General features: G+C 39.1%; 1 protein-coding gene across 5 annotated transcripts in view; it reads left to right on the top strand.

Moving 5' to 3' along the window:
• The window catches only part of DROSHA (drosha ribonuclease III), a 109,589-nt gene that overhangs the window by 47,508 nt on the left and 40,276 nt on the right, over nt 1–21,805 (top strand). For 4 of the 5 annotated variants that reach the window (XM_070411942.1, XM_070411939.1, XM_070411941.1 and 1 more), the window contains 7 exons: nt 3,155–3,324; nt 8,003–8,127; nt 9,753–9,852; nt 11,263–11,370; nt 19,909–20,016; nt 20,514–20,652; nt 21,004–21,064. In XM_070411942.1, coding sequence (XP_070268043.1) covers nt 3,155–3,324; nt 8,003–8,127; nt 9,753–9,852; nt 11,263–11,370; nt 19,909–20,016; nt 20,514–20,652; nt 21,004–21,064 — 811 coding nt within the window. The remainder of the gene's footprint in view (nt 1–3,154; nt 3,325–8,002; nt 8,128–9,752; nt 9,853–11,262; nt 11,371–19,908; nt 20,017–20,513; nt 20,653–21,003; nt 21,065–21,805) is intronic. The other variant, XM_070411938.1, reaches the window with a different exon arrangement.

Below are 21,805 nucleotides of genomic sequence, written 5' to 3'. Positions count from 1 at the left end.
ATTGGAGAAAAATTATACACCTATGGATGAGGACAGTTGGGGGGGGGGAGTAAGGGCAGAGGGTGGGGTGGGAACCAGGTGGAGGGGAGCTATGGCAGAAAAAAAGAGGAACAACTGTAATAATCTGAATAAAGATTTAATTAAAAAAATCAATTGAGATAATATCATAGTAGTAGAGGTCCGGTGCACGAATTCGTGCATGGGTGGGGTCCGGCTGGCCCACCCCAATTGGGCTGGGCCAGCTGGGGGGAGGGTCCTTGGGCAGCTGGCCAGCTGGCCCACCCCCAATTGGGGTGGGAGGGGCCGATTGGGGATGGTGGTGCCCAGGGGAGGGGCCGCAAGCAGTTGTCCGGCTGGCCCCTCCACCTGGCCCAACTCCCAATTGAACTCCTGGTCGAGGGGACAGTTTGCATATTAGCCTTTTATTATATGGGATAACTTTGTATTTGGAAAGCTTAGCAAATACCTGTTAATACAGATTTTTAGACAAGATTATTTAAAGGCATCTTAGCAGGAGTACACAGGTGACATAGTAATGCAGCTGTATAGTTATTCCTGGTGTAGGGAAGGAGGAAGGCGTGTTTGTGTTTGTTAAAATTGAGTGTTAGACTGTTGAGAAGCACTTGTGTAACCAGCCATATTCTTAACACAAATTCCCTAACAAATTGCCCTCCCCCACAAATAACGTTATAAATAATCAGACAACATAAATGGAGAGTATTGGGTCTCTAAGAAACAGTTATAAAGTCTGTCAGTTCATTAATGACTGTCCAGATTCATTCCCTGAAACACAAACTCCAGTTCTTTTCGAATAATGATCCGTTGTCACGGCTCCAGTCCCAGTGCTGGCACAGCGCCTGCTAACCTTAGCGTACCCACTCTCACTTCTCATTTGTATTGTGTCCTATTTATCTCAGCCAGCGAGATAAAAATGGCTTCTTAGCCCTCAGTGACACCGTTCCATAAATCCCCAACATAAACATGTAGCAAAGCAGACAAACCAAAAGAGCCAATTCATTAACATTAGTAAATTCATGGCAGTCTGTGAGCAAGTGGCCATGTTATTTATCTGCTTCAGAAAGTCACTTTTCAAATATTTATGAGGGTCTTTTTTGCTGGGCTGGGTATGAGAATACCGCCCTTGCACGGGCTCTGGCAGGATTCTCTTGTCTACCTTCTCTCGTATTTCCATAAGGACTGCACCTCATTATTGCCCCTGGAGCAGTGCCTCTGTCCCCCTCCTTAGGTTATCTGCTCTGGGTTTCTACATTTTTTCACAGTGGTAAATCTCTGTCTTTTTAGGTTTTAGGTGCTGTTTTAAATATTTAGCAGATTTCAACATGGATTTACACTTTCACCTTCAGCATGACCGACTTTGCACCTGACGTGTGTATTTTTTTTAAGAAAAATATTTCTAGTTTCTATGCTGCTGTAAAAGTCTCCTGCCTCGTTGGCAGCTTTGTGTGTGTGTGTGTGTGTGTGTGGGTGTGTGTGTGTGTGTTAATCCTCACCCAAGAATATTTTTCCATTGACTTTTAGAGACAGTGGAAGGGATGGGAAGAGACACAGAGAGAGAAACATGGATGAGATACATCAATTGGTTGCCTCCCACATGTACCCCGACCAGGGCCGGGGATCCAGCTTGCAATCGAAGTACATGCCCTTGATCAAAATGGAACTCAGGACCCTTCAGTCTGTGGGCCGACACTATCCACTGATCCAAACCGGCTAGGGCTTATTGGCAGCTTTGCACCCAGGCTAGGTAGAAGCATTCTGGTGAGCACATTGTGACCTTTCTTTATCTTGTGAATATTCTCCTAAATTGGGAAATACCCTTGGTGTGTCAAATAAAAGTGACATAGAGACTCTGTTTCCAGTGTCTAGAAGAGTGCCTGTTTCATAGTAGGTGCTCAGTAACGATTTGTTGGATGAATATACAAATATTTAGGTTAATGAATGAATGAATGCAGGATGCCTATATATAGTAGCTCTGTAGCAGCAATGTCATCTAGTTTCAGAATAGCATCTGGGGTTAAAAAACCTCATACACACCAGAGAGAAATCTTGATATTTATTTTCTTCTTTCTCAGATGTGTAGGCCTGTCCAAGCTTTAGCCCATAGCAACGTGTATGAAAATCTTTTATCCTTTTGCATTTTCTGGTAGCCCCAGTTCCTTGGGTATCTAACTCCTCTAGCACAAATAGGTCACTCTCATTTGTGCCCACCTATCCCCACCATCTTGGTTTCCTCATTCTCCATGAAGTGTTGGCCTCATACTGGGGCTCCTAGGATAATTTTTGACCTGGGGAGGGTACTCATTGTCCTCTAAATCCTCAGGGCTCTTATCCTTTCTTTGGGTAGGCCTAAGTCAAGAAAAGGGGTATAAGGTAGTTACACATACTGGTCAAGAAGCCAAGTCCAAAGAGAAGCCAGAAACCTGAGCACTGGAAATTAATGCTCACATTAAATGAATCTTTGGTTCATCAAGTACCAGATTAATTGGCTTTTTCCAGAGAACTTGAATTATGTCCTTTGTTGTTTTTACCTTCTGTACTTAGTAATATGTGCTCCATAAGCCTCAGAATACTTGCTATTTTTCCATGTACTAACTCCATAATGATCTTTGTGATATTAGTACAGGCTCTTTAGGACTATTCATCACGGCAGGTGTAGCACATTAGCACCAAAAAACTAGACCATCACACAATAAGCTGAAAACATCCATAAATATCTCAAAAGCTTAGAATTTCCTTAAGATAATAACATCACTGCTAAAGAGCTTTCATCTGTTACCTAGAAAGAATGATAAAATATTTAAGTTCTGTATATTGTAAGCTGTAGTTCTTCATGCTCGATGGTTTTAAATTTATTTAGATAGACACCTTTTTCTGTATTCACACCATACAAATGGAGCCTTTTATCATTTAGAATGTTGCTCTTACCATTTTAGTAAATGAGATGGTTTATGAGCACTGTTTATCAATGAAACAAATGGCTTTCAGATTATTTGGCACCTGGTTAAACAATGTAAATTCTAAATTACCTTTTTATGAACGCTCTTTTGTCTCTGTTGTCTTGTTTTTCCTTATTTGGCTGATGACTGGCTGTGCATTGAGTAGCCTCATTTTCCCCTTTCTCTCTATCCCACCCCAGATGGAGGGAAGGAAGTGCTGTCCATGCACCAGATTCTCCTTTACTTGTTACGGTGCAGCAAAGCGCTGGTCCCGGAGGAGGAGATCGCCAACATGCTGCAGTGGGAAGAGCTCGAGTGGCAGAAATATGCAGAAGAGTGCAAAGGCATGATTGTCACCAACCCCGGCACGGTAGGTTCTGGTGCTCACACACTCAGACCCAGCCACCTTCCTTCCGGGTGTGAATGTTTCAGAAAAACAATGACAACATTTTCAAAGCTTTATGTACTCATTCCCTCTCATCCTTGAGTAATTTTAACTATTTAGTAGATACGAAAAATATAGGTGCGTTTGGTAGTAAGTTCATCTTATTGGTAAATTTATTCTGCTCCTTATGGAGACTTTTAAAGTTCTTTGGTATGTTCAGTTCTGATTTTTTTTTTTTTTTTAGGCATAAAAGTAATATATCTTCACTATAGAAAAATTAGGAAAATCAAAAAACAGCCCAAAGAAGGCAATAAAAATTACCCATGATTCCATTCTACAGAGATGATAGTATTCAGTTTTCTGGTCTCTTGGATATATTTCATATTGTTTTGAAACAAAATTGGCATCATTCTATTAAATAGTATTATTAAATATTTAGACCTCCTTATCCTCCAGAAACAACCACAAAATATCGTTTTTTTCATAGTCATAAATTTCTTTAGGAGTGTTAAAAAAAAAAAAGACCCCTATGTTGTAAAATTAACTCCTTATTGTTGGGTACCCAGGTTGCTTCCAGACTTTTGCTAAAACAAATAATGCTATATTGAATTTGTATATGTGTGTACATATGTATATATGTATATATATGTGTCTTTGAAAATTTATCCATTTAACTCCTTAGGAAGAAGTAGTCTGGCTGTATACACATGTTAAGTCTTGATACATAGGGCAAATACCTTCCAGAAGGGTTGTAAAATGTGTGCTCTGACTAGGAAGACATGAGGGTACCCATTTCTTCATATTGGTTATACTCTTTAAAAGTTAAAAAAAAAATCTTTATTGTTGAAAGTATTCTACTATTTTAACAAACTTTGTCAGTTGATAGGGAAAAATATTATTTAGTTCAGTTTTGTGTTTGTTTTAGTTTCTAACAAAAATCGATATTTTAAATGTTTATTGGCCTTTTGATAATGGCCTATCAATATCCTTTGTCAAATTTTCTGTTGTGGTATTTGTCTTTTTTTATTGATCCTTTTATTGCTCTTTTGCCATAATTGTTACAAATATTTCCCACTTCTTTTGTTTCTTATTATTTTGTTTTAAAATTAGCTTCCAATGTTAGTTGTTGAAATAAACATGTGAAGTTTAAAAGAGAGAATTAAAAGATAACTAGATTTATCTTATAAAGAAAATGCTGTTTTATATATTACATCAGTTAAAATTATTTTTTCTTCAAAATATGTTATTTCATAAAATAGTTATATATTGACATCTTATCAGAATAAGTTTTTCCAGAAAGGGAGAATTACAATATTTCCATGTAAAGAAACAAAGTAATCTATTTAAACAAAGCTGTTGTTTTAAAAAAGGCTGCCAAATTTGTTCAATAGTCATGATTCATAAAAATAAAAACTCTGGATCAACTTTCTGTAGCATGACAGCAACATCTGCACAAACAAAATGTGGTTATTTGCAAACCAAACACTCCAGCTAATGCCAGTTATTTTAAACAGATCTCGAAAATGAAAGTGTTTAATAAAAATGTTTTTCAACATAAAATTTATTTAAAATTAAAAAGTCATATAGTTTTTACTGTTATATTGTTAAGCCACATAAATCATTGTTAAACTTTAAAAGAAATATACAAGTCATAGCACTATGAGAGTGTGATTGTGAATTTGATTTTTCTCCTTTAAACAGCTACAGAAATTTACATTTCTTCTGTCAGGTTTATAGCTGGGTCAGAAGTTGGGTTCAGGTGATGGTGGTGGCAGACATGATCTTTTCATCTTGGTGAGTCCACTCCAAGCATCCCATGATTTACAGTGGACACTTTGGGAACACTTTCTCCCTGGAGCTTCCTTCCATGTCCTGGCTAACATTTCCTGATGTCTTAGAATCAGTTGGAGAGCTTTTGAAAATATAAGAATGCCATGATTGACCCTATATGCTCCAGGCACTCAAGGATCTGTAGTTTAAAAAAACAAAATCCCAGGGACTTCAGATTCATTTGTTGCTTATTACTGAGCTGATGGCATGGAGGACATTTACTCCATGACCAGGGTCGTCATTCAACTTACTGTTGAGGGACAACCATGTGAGCCAGATCTAGTGAAGTATATAGATGTGTATGACGCTTGTCCAGGTGCAGTCTCACAGCATATCCATGTAAAAGGAGTCTGTGATGAACCCTTGAATCAATGGGCCAGTCAATAGGAAAGCCCGTAGTTTTAGGTGAGATCACTTGGCTGGGCTGCCGGGATACTTCATAAACACCACAGGAAGGTCTTTAAGGAATTGAGAAATTGTATAAATTATTGGCATGTTTATTTTATTTATTTATTTATTTTAAATATATTTTATTGATTTTTTACAGAGAGGAAGGGAGAGAGATAGAGAGTTAGAAACATCGATGAGAGAGAAACATCGATCAGCTGCCTCCTGCACATCTCCCACTGGGGATGTGCCCGCAACCCAGGTACATGCCCTTGACCGGAATCGAACCCGGGACCCTTCGGTCCGCAGGCCGACGCTCTATCCACTGAGCCAAACCGGTTTCGGCAATTATTGGCATGTTTAAATGCACATACTTGACATGGTGTTTGGCCATTTTGAAGATAATGAAGACACCAGGATGAAAGGTTTATGTTGGAAAGTAGGTGGAAATAAGAAAAAGTAAATTTGGATGCCAGGCTTTGGGACATGTTGACGTTAATTCTTTTTTAATATTTACCTAAAAATATGTTTAGAGGAGGAACATATTCTGGAAACTCAGTATGATTCAAACATCTTCCATTATATTGTTTTGAGAATAGGGTCAAGTGTACATTTCATACTTGCTTTGAAAGATCACCCAATGGTAAAAATATTGGGGAATTTATTAAATTTTCAAGCCATTATGGTCACATTAAGTACTTTATTGTTACGGAATTTAAAAGACTCAATCTCCCTCTTTGGGCACTTTGCTTCTACCAGAGAATACTTTGGTCATTAGTGAGAATGTTTTTTTCTTATGTTTCTACAAAGATGGTAGGATAGCTGTTGTAGAGTGTGGCCAAATTCTAAAACTGATTTCCTTCACCTCCCCACACGTGTAAATTTAGAGATACTATAGATATTTTAAGTCAGTATCTCCTTGTTGATTCCATAGCATGGTGTTTAAAATCCTGGGAACACGAATAACTCACTAGCACCTTTCAGTTGTGCAGTTTTCTTGGTGCTTTGATGCACAAAATATTGGAACCAATTCTTAGGCCTAAATAATATGTTGCAACATCTATAATACTTTCATCAATAAAGATAAATTTAAGAAAATATGTTGCTACTGTTGATAAGCACTTACATAATTTTATACTTGGTTACCTGTGACCAGCATCTTCTCTTAGTTATTAATTTTGAGAGCAGAGGCTAACTTTTTAAGATACTAGTGAAATTTTGATTGTTAAATCACATTTAAATATTCCTTAAAAACCTAAGTGTAAGTTGTTTTTAAACTAATGTGGATGGATTTACACAAACCTATTCCCATTGTCCCCTACTTGGATTTGTCAGATGGCTGCCTGGGGCTATAGCTGTGGGCAGGATAACCGGCTTGTCCCAGTTGTTGGGGGCTGTCCGCTTTTAGCCTTGAAACCCCTCAGCCCTGGACAGTTCACACATTGTATTCGGGAAACGTACTTATAGTTTTACGTTGACTGTAAGTAGTAGAGCCACCTGTTACTACCCGCAAACAATGTGTTCAGACCACCAACCAGACTCTAGTTGTTGGTCATTGCTGGGCGACAGGATGAAGCTCATTGGCCTCCATGTGGATCAGTTCTGTAGCCTTTGGTTTAAAGCAGCTGAGCCAAAGACTCCACAATCCCCTAGTAAGAGTTTAGTTTGTAATGATAGAGGCCTGCCAGAGAATTGGGCATAAGCAAGAGGGTTGCTAAAACATTCTCTCCATGATTTTACCTTCTTTTCACAAACTTAAGCTTTCAGGATGAAAGGTATTTTATAAATGGTTCCTCATATTTTAGTAACTCAAGAAGGAATTAGCTGTTCACTTTATTTTTATTAGACTTGCATAAAAAATATGAGGCTCTCTATTAAAATTAAAAATGGCCTACATGGACATAATAAGAGGAACTTAACCATTTGGCTTTTGTATTACCATACCTTCTAATTTAAAGATGTGGAATTAAAGGAATACAATAAGGTACAGAGAGAACTAATGGGAAACATGTATATAGAGGCATCTGTCTGTGCATTCTGAGTAGAAGTAGCTATTCATTTGAAATGTGAACTTAAAACAGAATAAGCCAGCACATTTCTTCCTCGTAATGTGGAATACTTCGCCGGTGCCTTTGGAGAGGTTAAGGAAAAGTTATATCTGACTAGGTGTCCTTTTAAAAGTTTAATTTTTAAAGGTTTCCATGTGGACTGCAAAAAAGGACAAGATCATTGTTCATTATGCCAAATGGCACGGACTCATTTACAGGGATGACATTATAGTTTTTATATAGTATAGCTGCTATGACTAAAGGGTTCAAGTGACATTTTCCCTTTGGGGATGAGGCTTTCCTAGAAAAAAAATTCGATTAATTTCTTTCCTACTTAGGTTAAAGTCAATACTTACAGACTTCTTATGGGAATAAATGGCTTTGATTTTTCTCTGTAGAAACCAAGCTCTGTCCGCATCGATCAACTGGATCGTGAACAGTTCAACCCCGATGTGATTACTTTTCCAATAATCGTTCACTTTGGGATACGCCCTGCACAGTTGAGTTATGCAGGAGACCCACAGTAAGATATTTCTCGGTGTTTGTCTTAGCCAATTTCACCTTCTACTCACAGCTTCATTAGCAGAGGAATACCTTTTAGCGGATGTTTTCCTTTTTAAAAATTAAGAACTAAAACGAGCCATGTTTCCAAATTTAGGTCACCAAATGAAACAAATTTTGGCAGCTTACAGGAAATTATTATTCAATAGATTATCCTTGGCAATCTTGGTCAACAAGAGTCCTGTATGTATTTAACCTTTAAGGAACTTTTCATTTATTCATTCTTATAATACTTATTGTTACTATTTTTTCAGTGCCCTCTAGAGGAAAATAGCATCATATTGGTTCCTAGCACTGCTGAATTCATACAGATTCTATTTTTTTGGAGCATCTTAATAAGAGCTCAAGACCCCATGCAAAGCTAAGGGTTGTGTTAGAAGGAGAAGCTGTGACTTCTGACTTTCAGAATTGATGTTATTTTCCACATTTGGGTTTTTCTAACTGGCATGTTAGTGTTTTTCTGGGAGAAGATGAACATGTGTGATATTGGAAATATTACCATTATTTTCTTCAGGAATGTTTGAATTTCCTACCTTGTTAAACAAACGAATAGTTTCCTGAGTTAAAAGTTTTTTTAAAGGATTCATAATGAGAGAAAAGGGCATTTGGGCTTTTTAATTCATAAATACAATTCTGGCTAATATCTTAGAAGAGGCTAAAGGGTTTTATTCTCCCCCCCCCCCCCCCCCCCTTTGGATAAAAGTATAAAGCAGTGAACCAGGCACTGTGTAAGTACTTCTTTCTTTCCTCCATTCTCTAAGAAACTGTTATCAAAAAGAGACCCAGCTGAGGCCGAGAAAGGAGCAGTTTCAATGACAGAACCAGCTTCAAGATGACAGAAAACCCTTTGAAAGCCCCTTCTTGTCAGAAAAATGTTAGTAGAATGTGATTAGGCTCTCCTGGACTCAGGTGGCAGGAGTGTGAATTGATAAAAAACTCCCCTTCATTCCCCGGGCACTTTAACAGCATCCTTCAGGCCCATCTAGGTTACCACATGTTTGGCTACAAACGTGCTTATTCTTGTCCTGGTATATACAGATGAGTGTACACCATTCATCTTTCCCCCTCCCCACTGGAGAAATGGATACAGCTATGTAGCGAGGGTATTGGCACTTGGCACGGATGTGGCTTTCTTTCTAATACTCTCCAAATTTTACTTTCAGTCTAGGCCATTCAGAGACTGACAGTATCCTTATTGAGGGGTCTTTCAGCAAACATCAAAAAGTACATGTTTAAATAAAATTTGTCACTTTCAAAGAGGTAACAATGAGAAACAGCATATGTTTCTATTGGTTTTGTATATCTCCTTTGGAATTCTTTCCAGATAGATTCACCCACGTATTGACACCTCATTTTTCAACCAAAATAAGCAATAATCAGCTTAATAACTAGGTTCCAGATAGCTTTTGGTCATCCTGACCTTCAACCCCCAAACCATATCCTTCCTTAGCATGAAGGTTTGCTGCCATCATGGTATTAAAAAAGAATGCTGTTTATAATTGAACAGGGCTATTGAGACAACTGGCTTTATTGTGCTTCAGATTGGCCTGCTCTTTGTTTAAGATGTCTGTCTGTCCTTTTCCTTAGGTACCAGAAACTGTGGAAGAGTTATGTGAAACTGCGCCACCTCCTAGCAAATAGTCCCAAAGTCAAACAAACGGACAAACAGAAGCTGGCCCAGAGGGAGGTGGGTATTGAGCTCTGTTCTTATGTGATTGATGATGCGCTGCAGGTTGATTTCAAGGTTGTCGCATGGCACTACACTTTTGAATAAGATGGGAAAAGACTTTAAAAAGTCATAGTTTACTCCCCTCCTCACATTAGTAGGCTGATTGATTTTTTTTTTCATCTAATTAGTATCTAAGGAACCATTTTTCCTCCTAAAAAGGATACTTTTTTCTTTTTTTATAAAGGAGGATAGTTTCTTAACTAAAGGATTGCTACCATTGGGAATAAATGTATCTTTTATAGAAACTAAAATATAAAACTGGCTGGATCAGCTTTTTATCATAATTAGACTGCACATCATATAACTTTGGATCTTATGCAAATTTCTTGGTGTTAAGGTTGTAAAAGATTGTCTTCTATATGTCAGTTTAGTGGGTGAACTTATTTTGTAAGGTTTTGTGTTTTACATTCCACATGTCTTTACTAATGGGTCACATTATCTTTATATTCCAGGAACACTGATGTTTTAGTTATAATTTTAAGAGTAAATGAATTTGGTATCAAAATAGATTTTGTCTCAATGAGGTTTATTCTGCTTGGTGGTGTAAGAGCAAGGCTCTGAGGCTGGGAAAGGTGTTTGAATTCTGGCTTCGTCACTTACTGTGACTTGAGCCAGTCAGCTTTGGTAAAGAGGAGGGAAGCAGGGCTGAGAGAGGCTGACTGAGCTGTCCCACTGTTGGTGCCCCAGGGAAAAAGGTGGTTGTATGGACTTCTGAAATAGTCCATTGAGCTTTCCTCTAATCAGGGGTGGAGGTGGTGGTGGTGGTGGTGGTGCTTCCTTTGTATTATGAATTCCTATGAGGTTGTTACTGAGTAAGTATACAAATATAAAATTGTTTTTATGATTAATTATTTGAAGTGCAGTTAAAGGAAAGAGTTCCTGACTATGTCTTGCAGAAGTTTTAGATTATTGTATTTTTTAAAATAAAACGTATCCTCCCAATAAGAGTTGTTATAATGGGTTGGCAAATTTGAAAGCGACTTTTAGAATTACGTGGGTTGCAGGTTAATTTATTGATTGTATTTCTTAGATGTAAAGGCTTGACATAGGCTTGCTATAATTATAATTTTTACATGCTGATTTCAAAACCCAAACACTACTTTTTAAAAAATCAGTAAAGGTCATTTTTAATTTGAACTTGCCAGAATGGTAGATTTGGCTTAGATCTTTTTCTTATCTAGTTACCCAAGGCTTTGAGCATTCTGGCCATCATTTCAAGTAAATTACTGTAATTTGGCATGAAGAGGTTTGAGTGCCTGAATGTAAGGGTGATATTGAATGAATCTAGCTTATTTTCTAATGCTTGATGTTTGGCTTAAAATTGCTCTACAACCATCAGGTGACGCATCATAATGAGTTCTCTTCTAGGAAGCGCTCCAAAAAATACGACAGAAGAATACAATGAGGCGAGAAGTAACAGTGGAGCTCAGTAGCCAAGGATTCTGGAAAACTGGCATCCGTTCTGATGTCTGTCAGGTAACGATGCTTCTGGGAATACAGTCATCCTGTATACCTCTTCCTTTAAAAGTCATTGGTGCTGAAGTTTTCCTAATTCTGAGAAGTTTCTGCAGAACATATTACCTTGTAGCTAAATGGGACACCAACTGTAAATTGTTTTGTGTCCTTTGGGTTTTGTTTTTGTTGTCAGTTTTGCTATTATCTTGATTAACTGTGTGTGTGTGTGTCTGTGTGTGTGTGTGTGTGTGTGTGTGTGTGTGCGCGCGCGCGCGCATGTGCGCACGCGTGCATGCACAGGCACAGTGGTAGGCACTTAGTAATGCTAGACTCTGTCTCTGCATATTGAGTGAAGGCAAGTCCATTCTTCAAATGCACCTGTCTGTTTGCAGCCATGTGCAGGTGCTTGTCCAAAAAGATACACAGCAGCAGCTCTACAGGCAGACTCCCAGAGGCCATGTGTACACACTATGACCCGTGACTCAAGTTATGCTGCAGAGAACTGAAGGCATTGATGAACGGAATCAGTATAAATTTCATATTTGACCCAAAAGATAGTATTTTTTCATTTGATGAACTCAATAGAGGGATATGTCAGATATAAATATGCTGACTCACTAATAAGTATTTTTGTTTTCCCTGTGGAAGGAATTTATACCAGGTCAGAGAGCCCCAAAACTCACTTGATTTTTTTGTTGTTGTTATGATTGATACTGGTTGTGCTGCAGGGAAATTACAGTAAAGGAAAATGACTACCCAGGCTGGGGTCAGGTAATGTAATTAGCTGTGTTCAGCCTTTTGGAAGAATTCTTTCCAGGCTTCCACTTATCTGTTTTGATGGTAGCATATATTGTAATAAGTTCCGATACTCTCAGGTATTCATTTCATCATAATCAGTGTGTTTTTTTAAAAATCAATGTTGGCATTTAATTATTATATTGAACAGTGGGATTTAATCCAATAATTAAAGGTATTACTGTGCAATTCATTTCCCGTGTGATGTCCAAAGCTAAATAGTTTTGTTTTAAGATGAACTGCTATTGATGCAGTATTGCTAAATAGTTTGAGAATAATCATCTACAGTGGTAGCCAGCATCCTCCAGGTCCTCAATTATTTTGCCAATTGACCACATTTTTTTTTCTCTAAGTACTTTCAAAAGTGAATATCTTACTCTGTTGATTCTCTCTGAGAGCCACTTGAAGTCATATCACCTGATTGCCTGCTTGCTAGTGTTTCTCCGAATCCATAACATCATCCTAAGGTAGACACCATAAGAACAATGAGTGGAATGTTGAACGATGAGTGGAGTCTGCCTCAAACCTGGTGATCTCAGTGACAAGTCGGAGTTGATTGTTTGAGAGATCCTAAAATTGTGGAGCATTGAGAACTGGAAAGGACCTTAGAGTTCTTCTAGTTTAGTGATTTTTAAACTTCAACTTTTGGTTAACTCTGAAGTTGTTTTGTTTTTTAACAAAACCCTGTGAGGCCCTAATTTATAAAAAGATAAAGCAATAACTGTCTGATTGGTGGGTGTGGAGGGATTATCCTATTTTACTTGCTTTTCTTCCCACCCCAGGTTGCAGTCCCTAAGGCAGTTTTGTTCCACTGAAGGCAGTTTTTTAAAAAGTATTGAGTCCTTTTCCCCCTTTCTCTTGGTGAAACAAATAGGGGCGCTCAATAATCTGCTCCACTGCAGTTTTTCCTTCTTTGTGTATCACAGATGCCTTACTCTGGCTCCTCAGCTAGATTAGACATAGCTTGAGGAATAGGTTATTTTCTCTATATACATATTATATTTTTCATTCTGCTTTGAGGTTGGTAGGGCACTCAGTGACTTTCTTTGACTGGTCAGAGAAAATGGATCCTGATTAAACTGTATACAAAGGTGAATATTTTTTGATCTGGTCATAGTCCCTCCGTCTGTAGGATTCCCATTCTTCCAAGACAACTGGTAACTGTTTAGAAGCTATGCTTACTGTCAATTGATGGCATTCGCACCAATTCAATGACAACTGGAATCCCCATTTTGGGGTGTGGAGAAGAAGGAAACTTTACAGCTCAATTGTGAAACCGCTAGGCTGTGAAAACAGCACAGATATGTAATAGCGGCTCAATTGTGTTACCACAGGGCTGTGAGGCAGCCCTGGAACCAGGCCCCTCTTCTGTTCTGCTCTACTCCTCCACAGTCTGCTCTGCTCCTTGCCAGTCTGCTCTGGCCTGCCCTGGTCTGCTCCCCTTTGCTTCCACAAGACATCTTTGGTATTTCAGCTCAGTCAGTTGAAACAGTCTTTGATGGAAAGTGCACTCCAGAGCCAGAGGAGAGCTGGTTTGTATGGACAGAAGTTCCTGCCAGTGGTCCCTGATTGGTCTGTTCTCATGCAAATGAGGACTTCAAATCTTTGCAGTTTGATTGGTCCAAAAGGCACTGTCCTGATTGGTCAGAATAGAGGTGCTCTGATTGGATGTGGGGAAAGCCTCAGTCCTATTGGTTGAAATAGGATTCTAGGCACTCCTTTGTAAGGGCTGGCTCAGATGACAGGAACACAGTGCAGGCAGGCAGTTCATTGCAGAGGCAGGTAGTTCAGTGCAGGCTTCTCCCTGAAGAGCAGTGTGTGTGAGAGGTCCCTGTGTAGAAATGACTGCTAGGCTCTATTTTTCAGAAATTTGAGCCTAGTTAGCCATCAGGAACCCTTCTTAGTAGGTGTTTGTTTTTCCTCAGGGTTCACATTACATTCTCCTGTCCTCCTAATGAAGTCTTATTTAATTTCAGTAAAATTATGCTCGCATTTAAATGACTTGATAAAGACTGTAAATTGCTGACTTTGAGTTCATATACTAAATACAGGAATTGCTGTATGGTTTGTAAAAAGGAAAAAATGTCTACATATAAATGAATGAAAGTGTGAGCCAGCCAGCTACCTGAGAAGTTGATAGAAGCAGAAGAGAAAGAAATCTGAGTACAAGAGCAATAATAGGGGAGTGGGGGGCAGGGGGTTCGGACTCTTAAAAACAGTGATAAAACCATAAATTCCATGTTTTGGTGAAATAGTTCCTTATGTACCAAAATCAAGTCATCCTGGAGGCATTTTGTAGCTGTCACCCTTAGGTGGAGAGGTGAAGTATCTGTTTATCTACCTTGACATATTAAATATTACTCCACCATCAATGAATTTTCTTGGAGTTGTGAAAGTAAACTGTTAACCTGCACTGAGCTTAAAACATCACCGTATAGGAATGCCACCTTGAAAGAATTTGGAGGTGTTACTCATCAACTCATTCATTATACAGGAGCAACCCAGTTCAAATTTAAATGCAAATACCTAAAGTAAAGTAAAAATGATTTAGGGGAAAATGACCAAGGTAAATTAACTTAATTGACTTTTGGCTCAAAATGAGTATTTTTGCAATGGATATTTTTATATTTATTTATACTCTCCCTTGTTCCAGAATGGTTTTAAAATGTTAATTCTTAAATATAGGAGTAGTTAAACAACAAGCCTGTGCAAGTGAGAGGCTCCATGGTGGAAATTATTAAAGCCATTCCTCTGGTCCGGGCCAGTTACTTGGATCTCTGAGACTTGTCCTCACTTGGCTTTCTGTTGGACTGTCCTCTTGTACTCACCCAGTGACTTGGATTCTGCAGACCCCTCTCCGGTTTTGGTCACATTTCCAGTGAATGCATGATGTTAATTTTGGGGTTCTTTCATTCTCAGGGCCCTCGGACGCCCTGCTGCACTTCCTGTCTTCGCTCTCATAGGCGCGAGACCACACAGGGCTTTGTCCTCAGCACTCTTATTTAGGAGCTCATGGGGATACTTTGTCGTCTAGTTTTTATGTATATATTGTTTGTAGGTCTAGTTTGCTATTCTGGTTGCTCTATATTTATGGGAGAATTTTAATATTCTTAAAGTTACACATGGCCATTTCCTCACACTCTTTTAGGGGACCTTTTTTTTTTTTTTTTTTTTAATTGAAGCAGTTGCCAGGCATGAATTAGAGGGAAAGCAAAAAGATGCCCAGTGATTATGTGCTTTTCAACATTGCAGAGGTTGGTATTTTAAAAAACTGAGCTAGAGATACAACAGTCAGCTAGATAATGTTGAGACTTGTTGCCTGGGATGGACGTGGGTCATGCTTTCCTTTCCATGGTATTCACAAGAAACAGACTTTTTTGGAAAGAGAAACTGGCTCTATTTGGAGCAAGTTTAGAAGAAGTGGTGAAGGGACTAAGAGCTGTTTCATATGAGTCAAAGTTCAAGGAAATAAGACTTAGGTTAACCAAGAGACAATGTAGGGGCCAGGCCACTTAATGTATCTTTTTATTTTGTCTCTAGGGGTAGAACTAGGTTCCAAGGGATAAGGAGAGAGATTTGGGCTTAATGTTCTAAAAATTATCTGGTAATCAGAGTACTCTAGAGAGGGCTTTATTCATCTCTCACTGGAGGTATTAAAAAATAAACAATTCACCAGTTTAAGTTCACACTTTAGAAAGATAGTTGCACTGTATAGTCTTCGTGACCTGTCCACCTTGAGTGTTTAGCTTTGACTCTCTTGAGCTCCCTGCAATTTAGATGCCTGTAAAACCATATTATACTTGGGCCACACACTGCCATATTACTATATTTTTAAATACAGCACTTTTAAAAACTATGTGGACAAAATGCCAGTAATTCAAATCATAATGGCACATCTCTGGGAATCCCTTGAGGGCAAAAGGAGTGTCTTCAGCTTTTTCTCTTCCACACCCTTGGAAGCCTTGCACATGGAGGTGCTCAGTATGTCTTTATTGAATTGAACTGGAAAGAAAGACATTCTGTTGATCAGAGCGTCTATTTGGGAGAACTAATCATTCTTTTTAAGTTAATAATACAGGGAACTGATTTCTATAGTTTCAAGAAAATCCATTTTCATGTATTTTTAAATACTGCCAGCTTAAAATACTTCAAAGACTAAAATGGTAGAAAGCATATGTCAGTCATTCTGTGAGCTGTGCCCATCCTCCAGGCTCTGATGAATAAGAATGACTCCTTTATTCTCTTAAGTTCTAGGGAACCATTATTAAAGAACAGAAACAGACATACCTTTCATGAAATTATCTCCCAACGAGGTATCTATAGCCAAATGAAAAGTGATTGAAACAAAAAACAAAAGTTCCATGCTCTCGGGTGCCTTTATTGTATCGGTGGCTTTATAAAAGTTGTCCTTACAATGTTAAGCCATTAAGTGTGAAACCTGGAATGGCCTTTGAAGATCACCTGGTTGAGAAGGTCTTACCTAAAGGATAGTGATGGGCTTCAGGGGTTCTGAGCCCATTAAAATGGCATCCGATTTTGCATGCTTGTGTGCAGAGGCATTTTGAGGGGAAAGAATTATTTTCCTTAGATTCTCAGAAGTGTCTTGACCATGACAAAGTTTCCAGATTGGTGAGTCCTAATCCGTTCCCTTGTAATTAAAGATAGACAAGGAGGCACAAACGTTCTTTTTTTTTTTAAAAAAAATATATTTTATTGATTTTTTACAGAGAGGAAGGGAGAGGGATAGAGAGGTAGAAACATCGATGAGAGAGAAACATCGATCAGCTGCCTCCTGCACGCCCCCTACTGGGGATGTGTCCGCAACCAAGGTACATGCCCTTGACTGGAATCGAACCTGGGACCTTTCAGTCCGCAGGCCGACGCTCTATCCACTGAGCCAAACCGGTCAGGGCTACACAAACGTTCTTGTGACCTTGTCGAGGTTATCTTGCTGAGTACTGATTGAACCAGGGCCATTCCTACTTGAATGAGGGCTAATAGGACTTGTTGTAAACCGTTTTTTGTTGTTGTTGTTGTTGTTTCACTTATTTTTTTTTATTAATAAATCTTTATTGTTCAGATTATTACAGATGTTCCTCTTTTTTTCCCCAATTGCTCCCCTCCACCCGGTTCCCACCCCACCCCATGCCCTTACTCCCCCCCACTGTCCTCGTCCATAGGTGTAAGATTTTTGTCCGATCTCTTCCCACACTCCCCACACCCCCTTCCATGTGAGAATTGTCAGTTCATTCCCTTTCTATGCCCCTGATTCTATTATATTCACCAGTTTATTTTGTTCATCAGATTTTTTATTCACTTGATTTTTAGATTCACTTGTTGATAGATAGGTATTTCTTGTCACTTTGTTGTTCATAATTTTTTTATCTTTACCTTTTTCTTCTTCCTCTTCTTAAAGAATACCTTTCAGCATTTCATATAATACTGGTTTGGTGGTGATGAACTCCTTTAGCTTTTTCTTGTCTGTGAAGCTCTTTATCTGACCTTCAATTCTAAATGATAGCTTTGCTGGGTAGAGTAATCTAGGTTGTAGGTTCTTGCTATTCATCACTTTGAATATTTCTTGCCACTCCCTTCTGGCCTGCATAGTTTCTGTTGAGAAATCAGCTGACATTCAAATGGGTTCTCCCTTGTAAGTAACTTTTTCTCTTACTGCTTTTAAGATTCACTCTTTGTCTTTTGCCCTTGGCATTTTAATTATGATGTGTCTTGGTGTGATCCTCTTTGGATTCCTCTTGTTTGGGGTTCTCTGCGCTTCCTGGACTTGTAAGTCTATTTCTTTCACCAGGTAGGGGGAGTTTTCTGTCATTATTTCTTCAAATAGGTTTTCAATATCTCTCTCTCTCTTTTTCTGATACCCCTATAATTCAGTTGTTGGTACGCTTGAAGTTGCCCCAGAGGCTCCTTACACTGTCTTCATATTTTTGGATTCTTTTTTCTTTTTGCTTTTCCAGTTGGATGTTTTTTGCTTCTTTGTATTTCAAATCTTTGCCTTGATTCTTGGGATCCTCTGGTCTGCTGTTGGATCTCTGTATATTATTCTTTATTTCAGTCAGTGTATGCTTAATTTCTGATTGGTCCTTTTTCATATCCTTGAGGGTCTCATTAAATTTATTGGTGGTTTCTAGAAGAATCTTGAGTAACCTTATAACCGTGGTTTTGAACTCTATATCCACTATTTTGCTTTTATCCATTTCTTTCATTTGTGACTTGTTTCTTTGTCTCTGCATTTTGGCTGCTTCCTGTGTTGATAGAGTGGCCTTGTGTGGTAGATGTCCTATAGGGCCCAGTGGCTCAGCCTCCCCAGTCACCTGAGGTGGACACTCTTGGTGCACCCCTTTGTGGGCTGGGTGCACAGTCCTGTTGTAGTTAAGCCTTGATCGCTGTTGGTATCACTGGGAGGAATTGACCTCCAGATCAATTGGCTGTGAGGACCAGCTGTGTCTACAGTGGAAGAACTGCTGTGCTGGAGACACCCTTATGGGGCAGGACTTGCTTCAGTGGGGCTTTGGTGCTCACTGAGTCTTCCCCTTGAGTGTGTCACTTATGGATGTGAAGAGTTGTAATCTGGTATGGTCTCACACTGACCACTGGGTACACTGGCTCTTGGATTTCCAAGGAGGTGCTAAGTCAGCCACTGCCTGAGGCCACCCAGCAGGAGCAACAGAGAGATCTGCAGATTCGTCCTCTTTGTTTGGGGTTTGGAGGTGTCCAGATGGGCCCAGCTGTGAAGAAAAGCTGGTTGCTGTTGCTGAGCCTTAGGGCTTCTTTTGGAAGCTCTGGAGCTCTCTGACCCAGCTGCAGTTTGTTAGGTTTTATGATGCGAAAGGATGGGCCATTCATATGCGCACAGCTTAGGTGGGGTTGTAAATTGGGTGGGGCGAGGTCTCTGGGAATCACCAGGGTGGAGCACACAGCAATGGCTGCCAGTCAGCTCTTCATTGGAGAGGTCCCCGCGTCTCTTCGATCTGCATCCCCGAGCAGGAACAATGATCACTGCGAGCACCTCTAAGAGAAAGCCGCCCTCGTGTTCCAGCCCGATGCCAGACAGTCCAGTTTCTCCCTGAATGAGTTTGGGTCTCCAGGTCGAGCCCGGAACTGGAGTTCAGAGCAATCAGGAGCTTGTATCTCCCTCCCGATTGAAAAAAAACAATAGCGCACCCAGTTGCCAGCCCATTTTGCGTGCGCCTCCACAACTCCGCACCTCTGAACCTCCTACCAGTCTCAGTGCACTTGTTTCTTTCCTCCTAGTTGTGGAACTTCCACTCAGCCAGCTTTCCCATGGTTTTGGATGATGGATGTTTTGTCTTTTAGTTGTAGTTTTCATGTGGTTGTGAGAGGCAGCAAGTACATGTTTTTACCTATGCTGCCATTTTGGTTCTCTCCTAAACCATTTTTTTTTATGTTTGTTTATTTAATCCTTTTAACTGTCCTTGAAAGTAGCTATACTGATTTCCCCCATTTTACAGGTGAGGAAACTGAGGCTGAGAAGTGAAATAACTTGCCCTAAGTCCCACAATGAATGAGTAACAGAGCAGGATTTGGACCCAGGCATTCTGGTTCCAGAGAATATACCCCAAACAACTAAGGTCCCCTACCCTTTGTAGATGGTGCATCAGGATGCCATGCCCCCACTAAACTGTTTCAAGACACTGTGACTTGGAATTTTGGTTGCGAAAATAGTTCTCATTTGTTGCATTTTTAAAAGGTTTTATAGTTAAACATACTAATTTTTTTTTTTTTAAGCACGCAATGATGCTACCTGTTTTGACCCATCATATTCGCTACCACCAATGCCTAATGCACCTGGACAAGTTGATAGGGTATACTTTCCAAGATCGTTGTCTGTTACAGGTAAGAATTACTCTCCTGTACACTCACATGATAACAGGGTAGCAGTAATTCATCTTGCAGGTTTCAGATGGAGCATTGAGTTCTCTCTTCTGGGAGATGATGACGATGTTTAGAAACCGCTCTCTCCTTTATTTTGGTTGCCCCTTTCAAACCCTTTTTCTCACCATTTTTTTTTGAGGCCGTCCCTAAAGAAACAAACTAAAGCAAAAATTTGCCTGTCAAACTGGAGCCCTTTCTTTCAGGTTTTCCTTCTTTATGGCTCTTCTTTCTAGGTGTTGAGTACTCTAATTCTCCTCCAAAAGATGTAGACTTTAGATTTATTTTTAGAAGAGGGCTTGCACCAGGGCTGTGGAAATTGGAGGAGATAGATGGAAAGATCAGGGCTTAAAAGTCGACTGGCTAGACAGATCTCTTTCCTGTTTCATTGGTGGATAATGTAAAGATAGCATTTTCTGTGTTGAGTTTTTAAGGCTGAATTTATTTCACTAAAATTTTAGCTGGCCATGACTCACCCGAGCCATCACTTGAATTTTGGAATGAATCCTGATCATGCCAGGAATTCTTTGTCTAACTGTGGAATTCGCCAGCCCAAATATGGAGACAGAAAAGTTCATCACATGCACATGCGGAAAAAAGGTGTGTTTGGATTCTGCTCTCGTGTTTTGGCCTGTGTTCTGGGTTAAATCTCCACTGGGAATGGTTCCCTGGTGACTGTTCCATCCTTTCATTCTTCAGTGCTTCTTGCCCCATACATAATAATAATCATGTTGAGCAGAGCATTGAAATAGGATGGATGACTTTTTTAGAAAAACTTATTCCTCCTATTTAGTGTTTTAAGTAACTAAGTTGATTAAATTTGTACACATGCAGATATTAAACTTTTTAAAGTCATATTGGGATGAGCTAGATAATTTTTTTCCAATATGTCATATCATGGCACTAGAATGCTTCTAACAGTATTTACTTGTGTATTTTTTTTTAAAATAGGAATTAACACCTTAATAAATATTATGTCACGTCTTGGCCAAGATGACCCAACTCCTTCAAGGTAAAGTAGATTTTTTTTCATAACAGCTTTATTGCAGTATAATTCACATACTATATAATTCACCCGTTTAAAGTATACAATTCAGTAGTTTTTAGTTTGTTCACAACATTGTGCAGCCATGATCATTCCTAATTTTAGAACATTTCATCACCTTTGAAGGAAACCTAGTGCCTCTTACTAGTTACTGCCCTTTCTTTCAGCCTGCTCAGCCTTGGGCAACTAGTACTTTCAATCTTTATGAATTTCTGTATTTTGGACATTTTGTATTAGTGGCAATATATTGTATATTGTGATCCTTTGTGACTGGCTTATTTTATGTTATAGTATGTATCAGTACTTCATTTCTTATTAATATTCCATGGTATGGTTATGTCACATTTTATTTAATCGTCTACCAATTGATAGGCATTTGGAGTTGTTTCTACTTTTCTGTTATCATGAATGATGTTGCTATGAATATTTGTGTATAGATTTTTGTGTTTCCATATGTTTGTGTGGGTTTTTTTTAAATCCTCACCCAAGGATATGTTTTTATTTATTTATTTATTTTTAAAATATATTTTTTATTGATTTTAGAGAGGAAGGGAGAGGGAGAGAGACCTAGAGACATCAATGATGAGAGAGAATCATTGATTGGCTGCCTCCTGCATGCCCCCCACTGGGGATTGAGCCCACAACCCGGGAATTTGCCCTTGACTGGAATCGAACCCGGGACCCTTCAGTCTGCAGGCCGACGCTCTA

Source organism: Myotis yumanensis, unplaced genomic scaffold (assembly GCF_028538775.1).
Source record: "Myotis yumanensis isolate MYYU_CA2020_CCGP unplaced genomic scaffold, mMyoYum1.0.hap1 SCAF_4, whole genome shotgun sequence".
In the NCBI taxonomy this organism is placed as follows: domain Eukaryota; kingdom Metazoa; phylum Chordata; class Mammalia; order Chiroptera; family Vespertilionidae; genus Myotis; species Myotis yumanensis.
The sequence above is the reverse complement of the archived record's forward strand: the minus strand, read 5'-3'. Positions and strand labels throughout refer to the sequence as shown.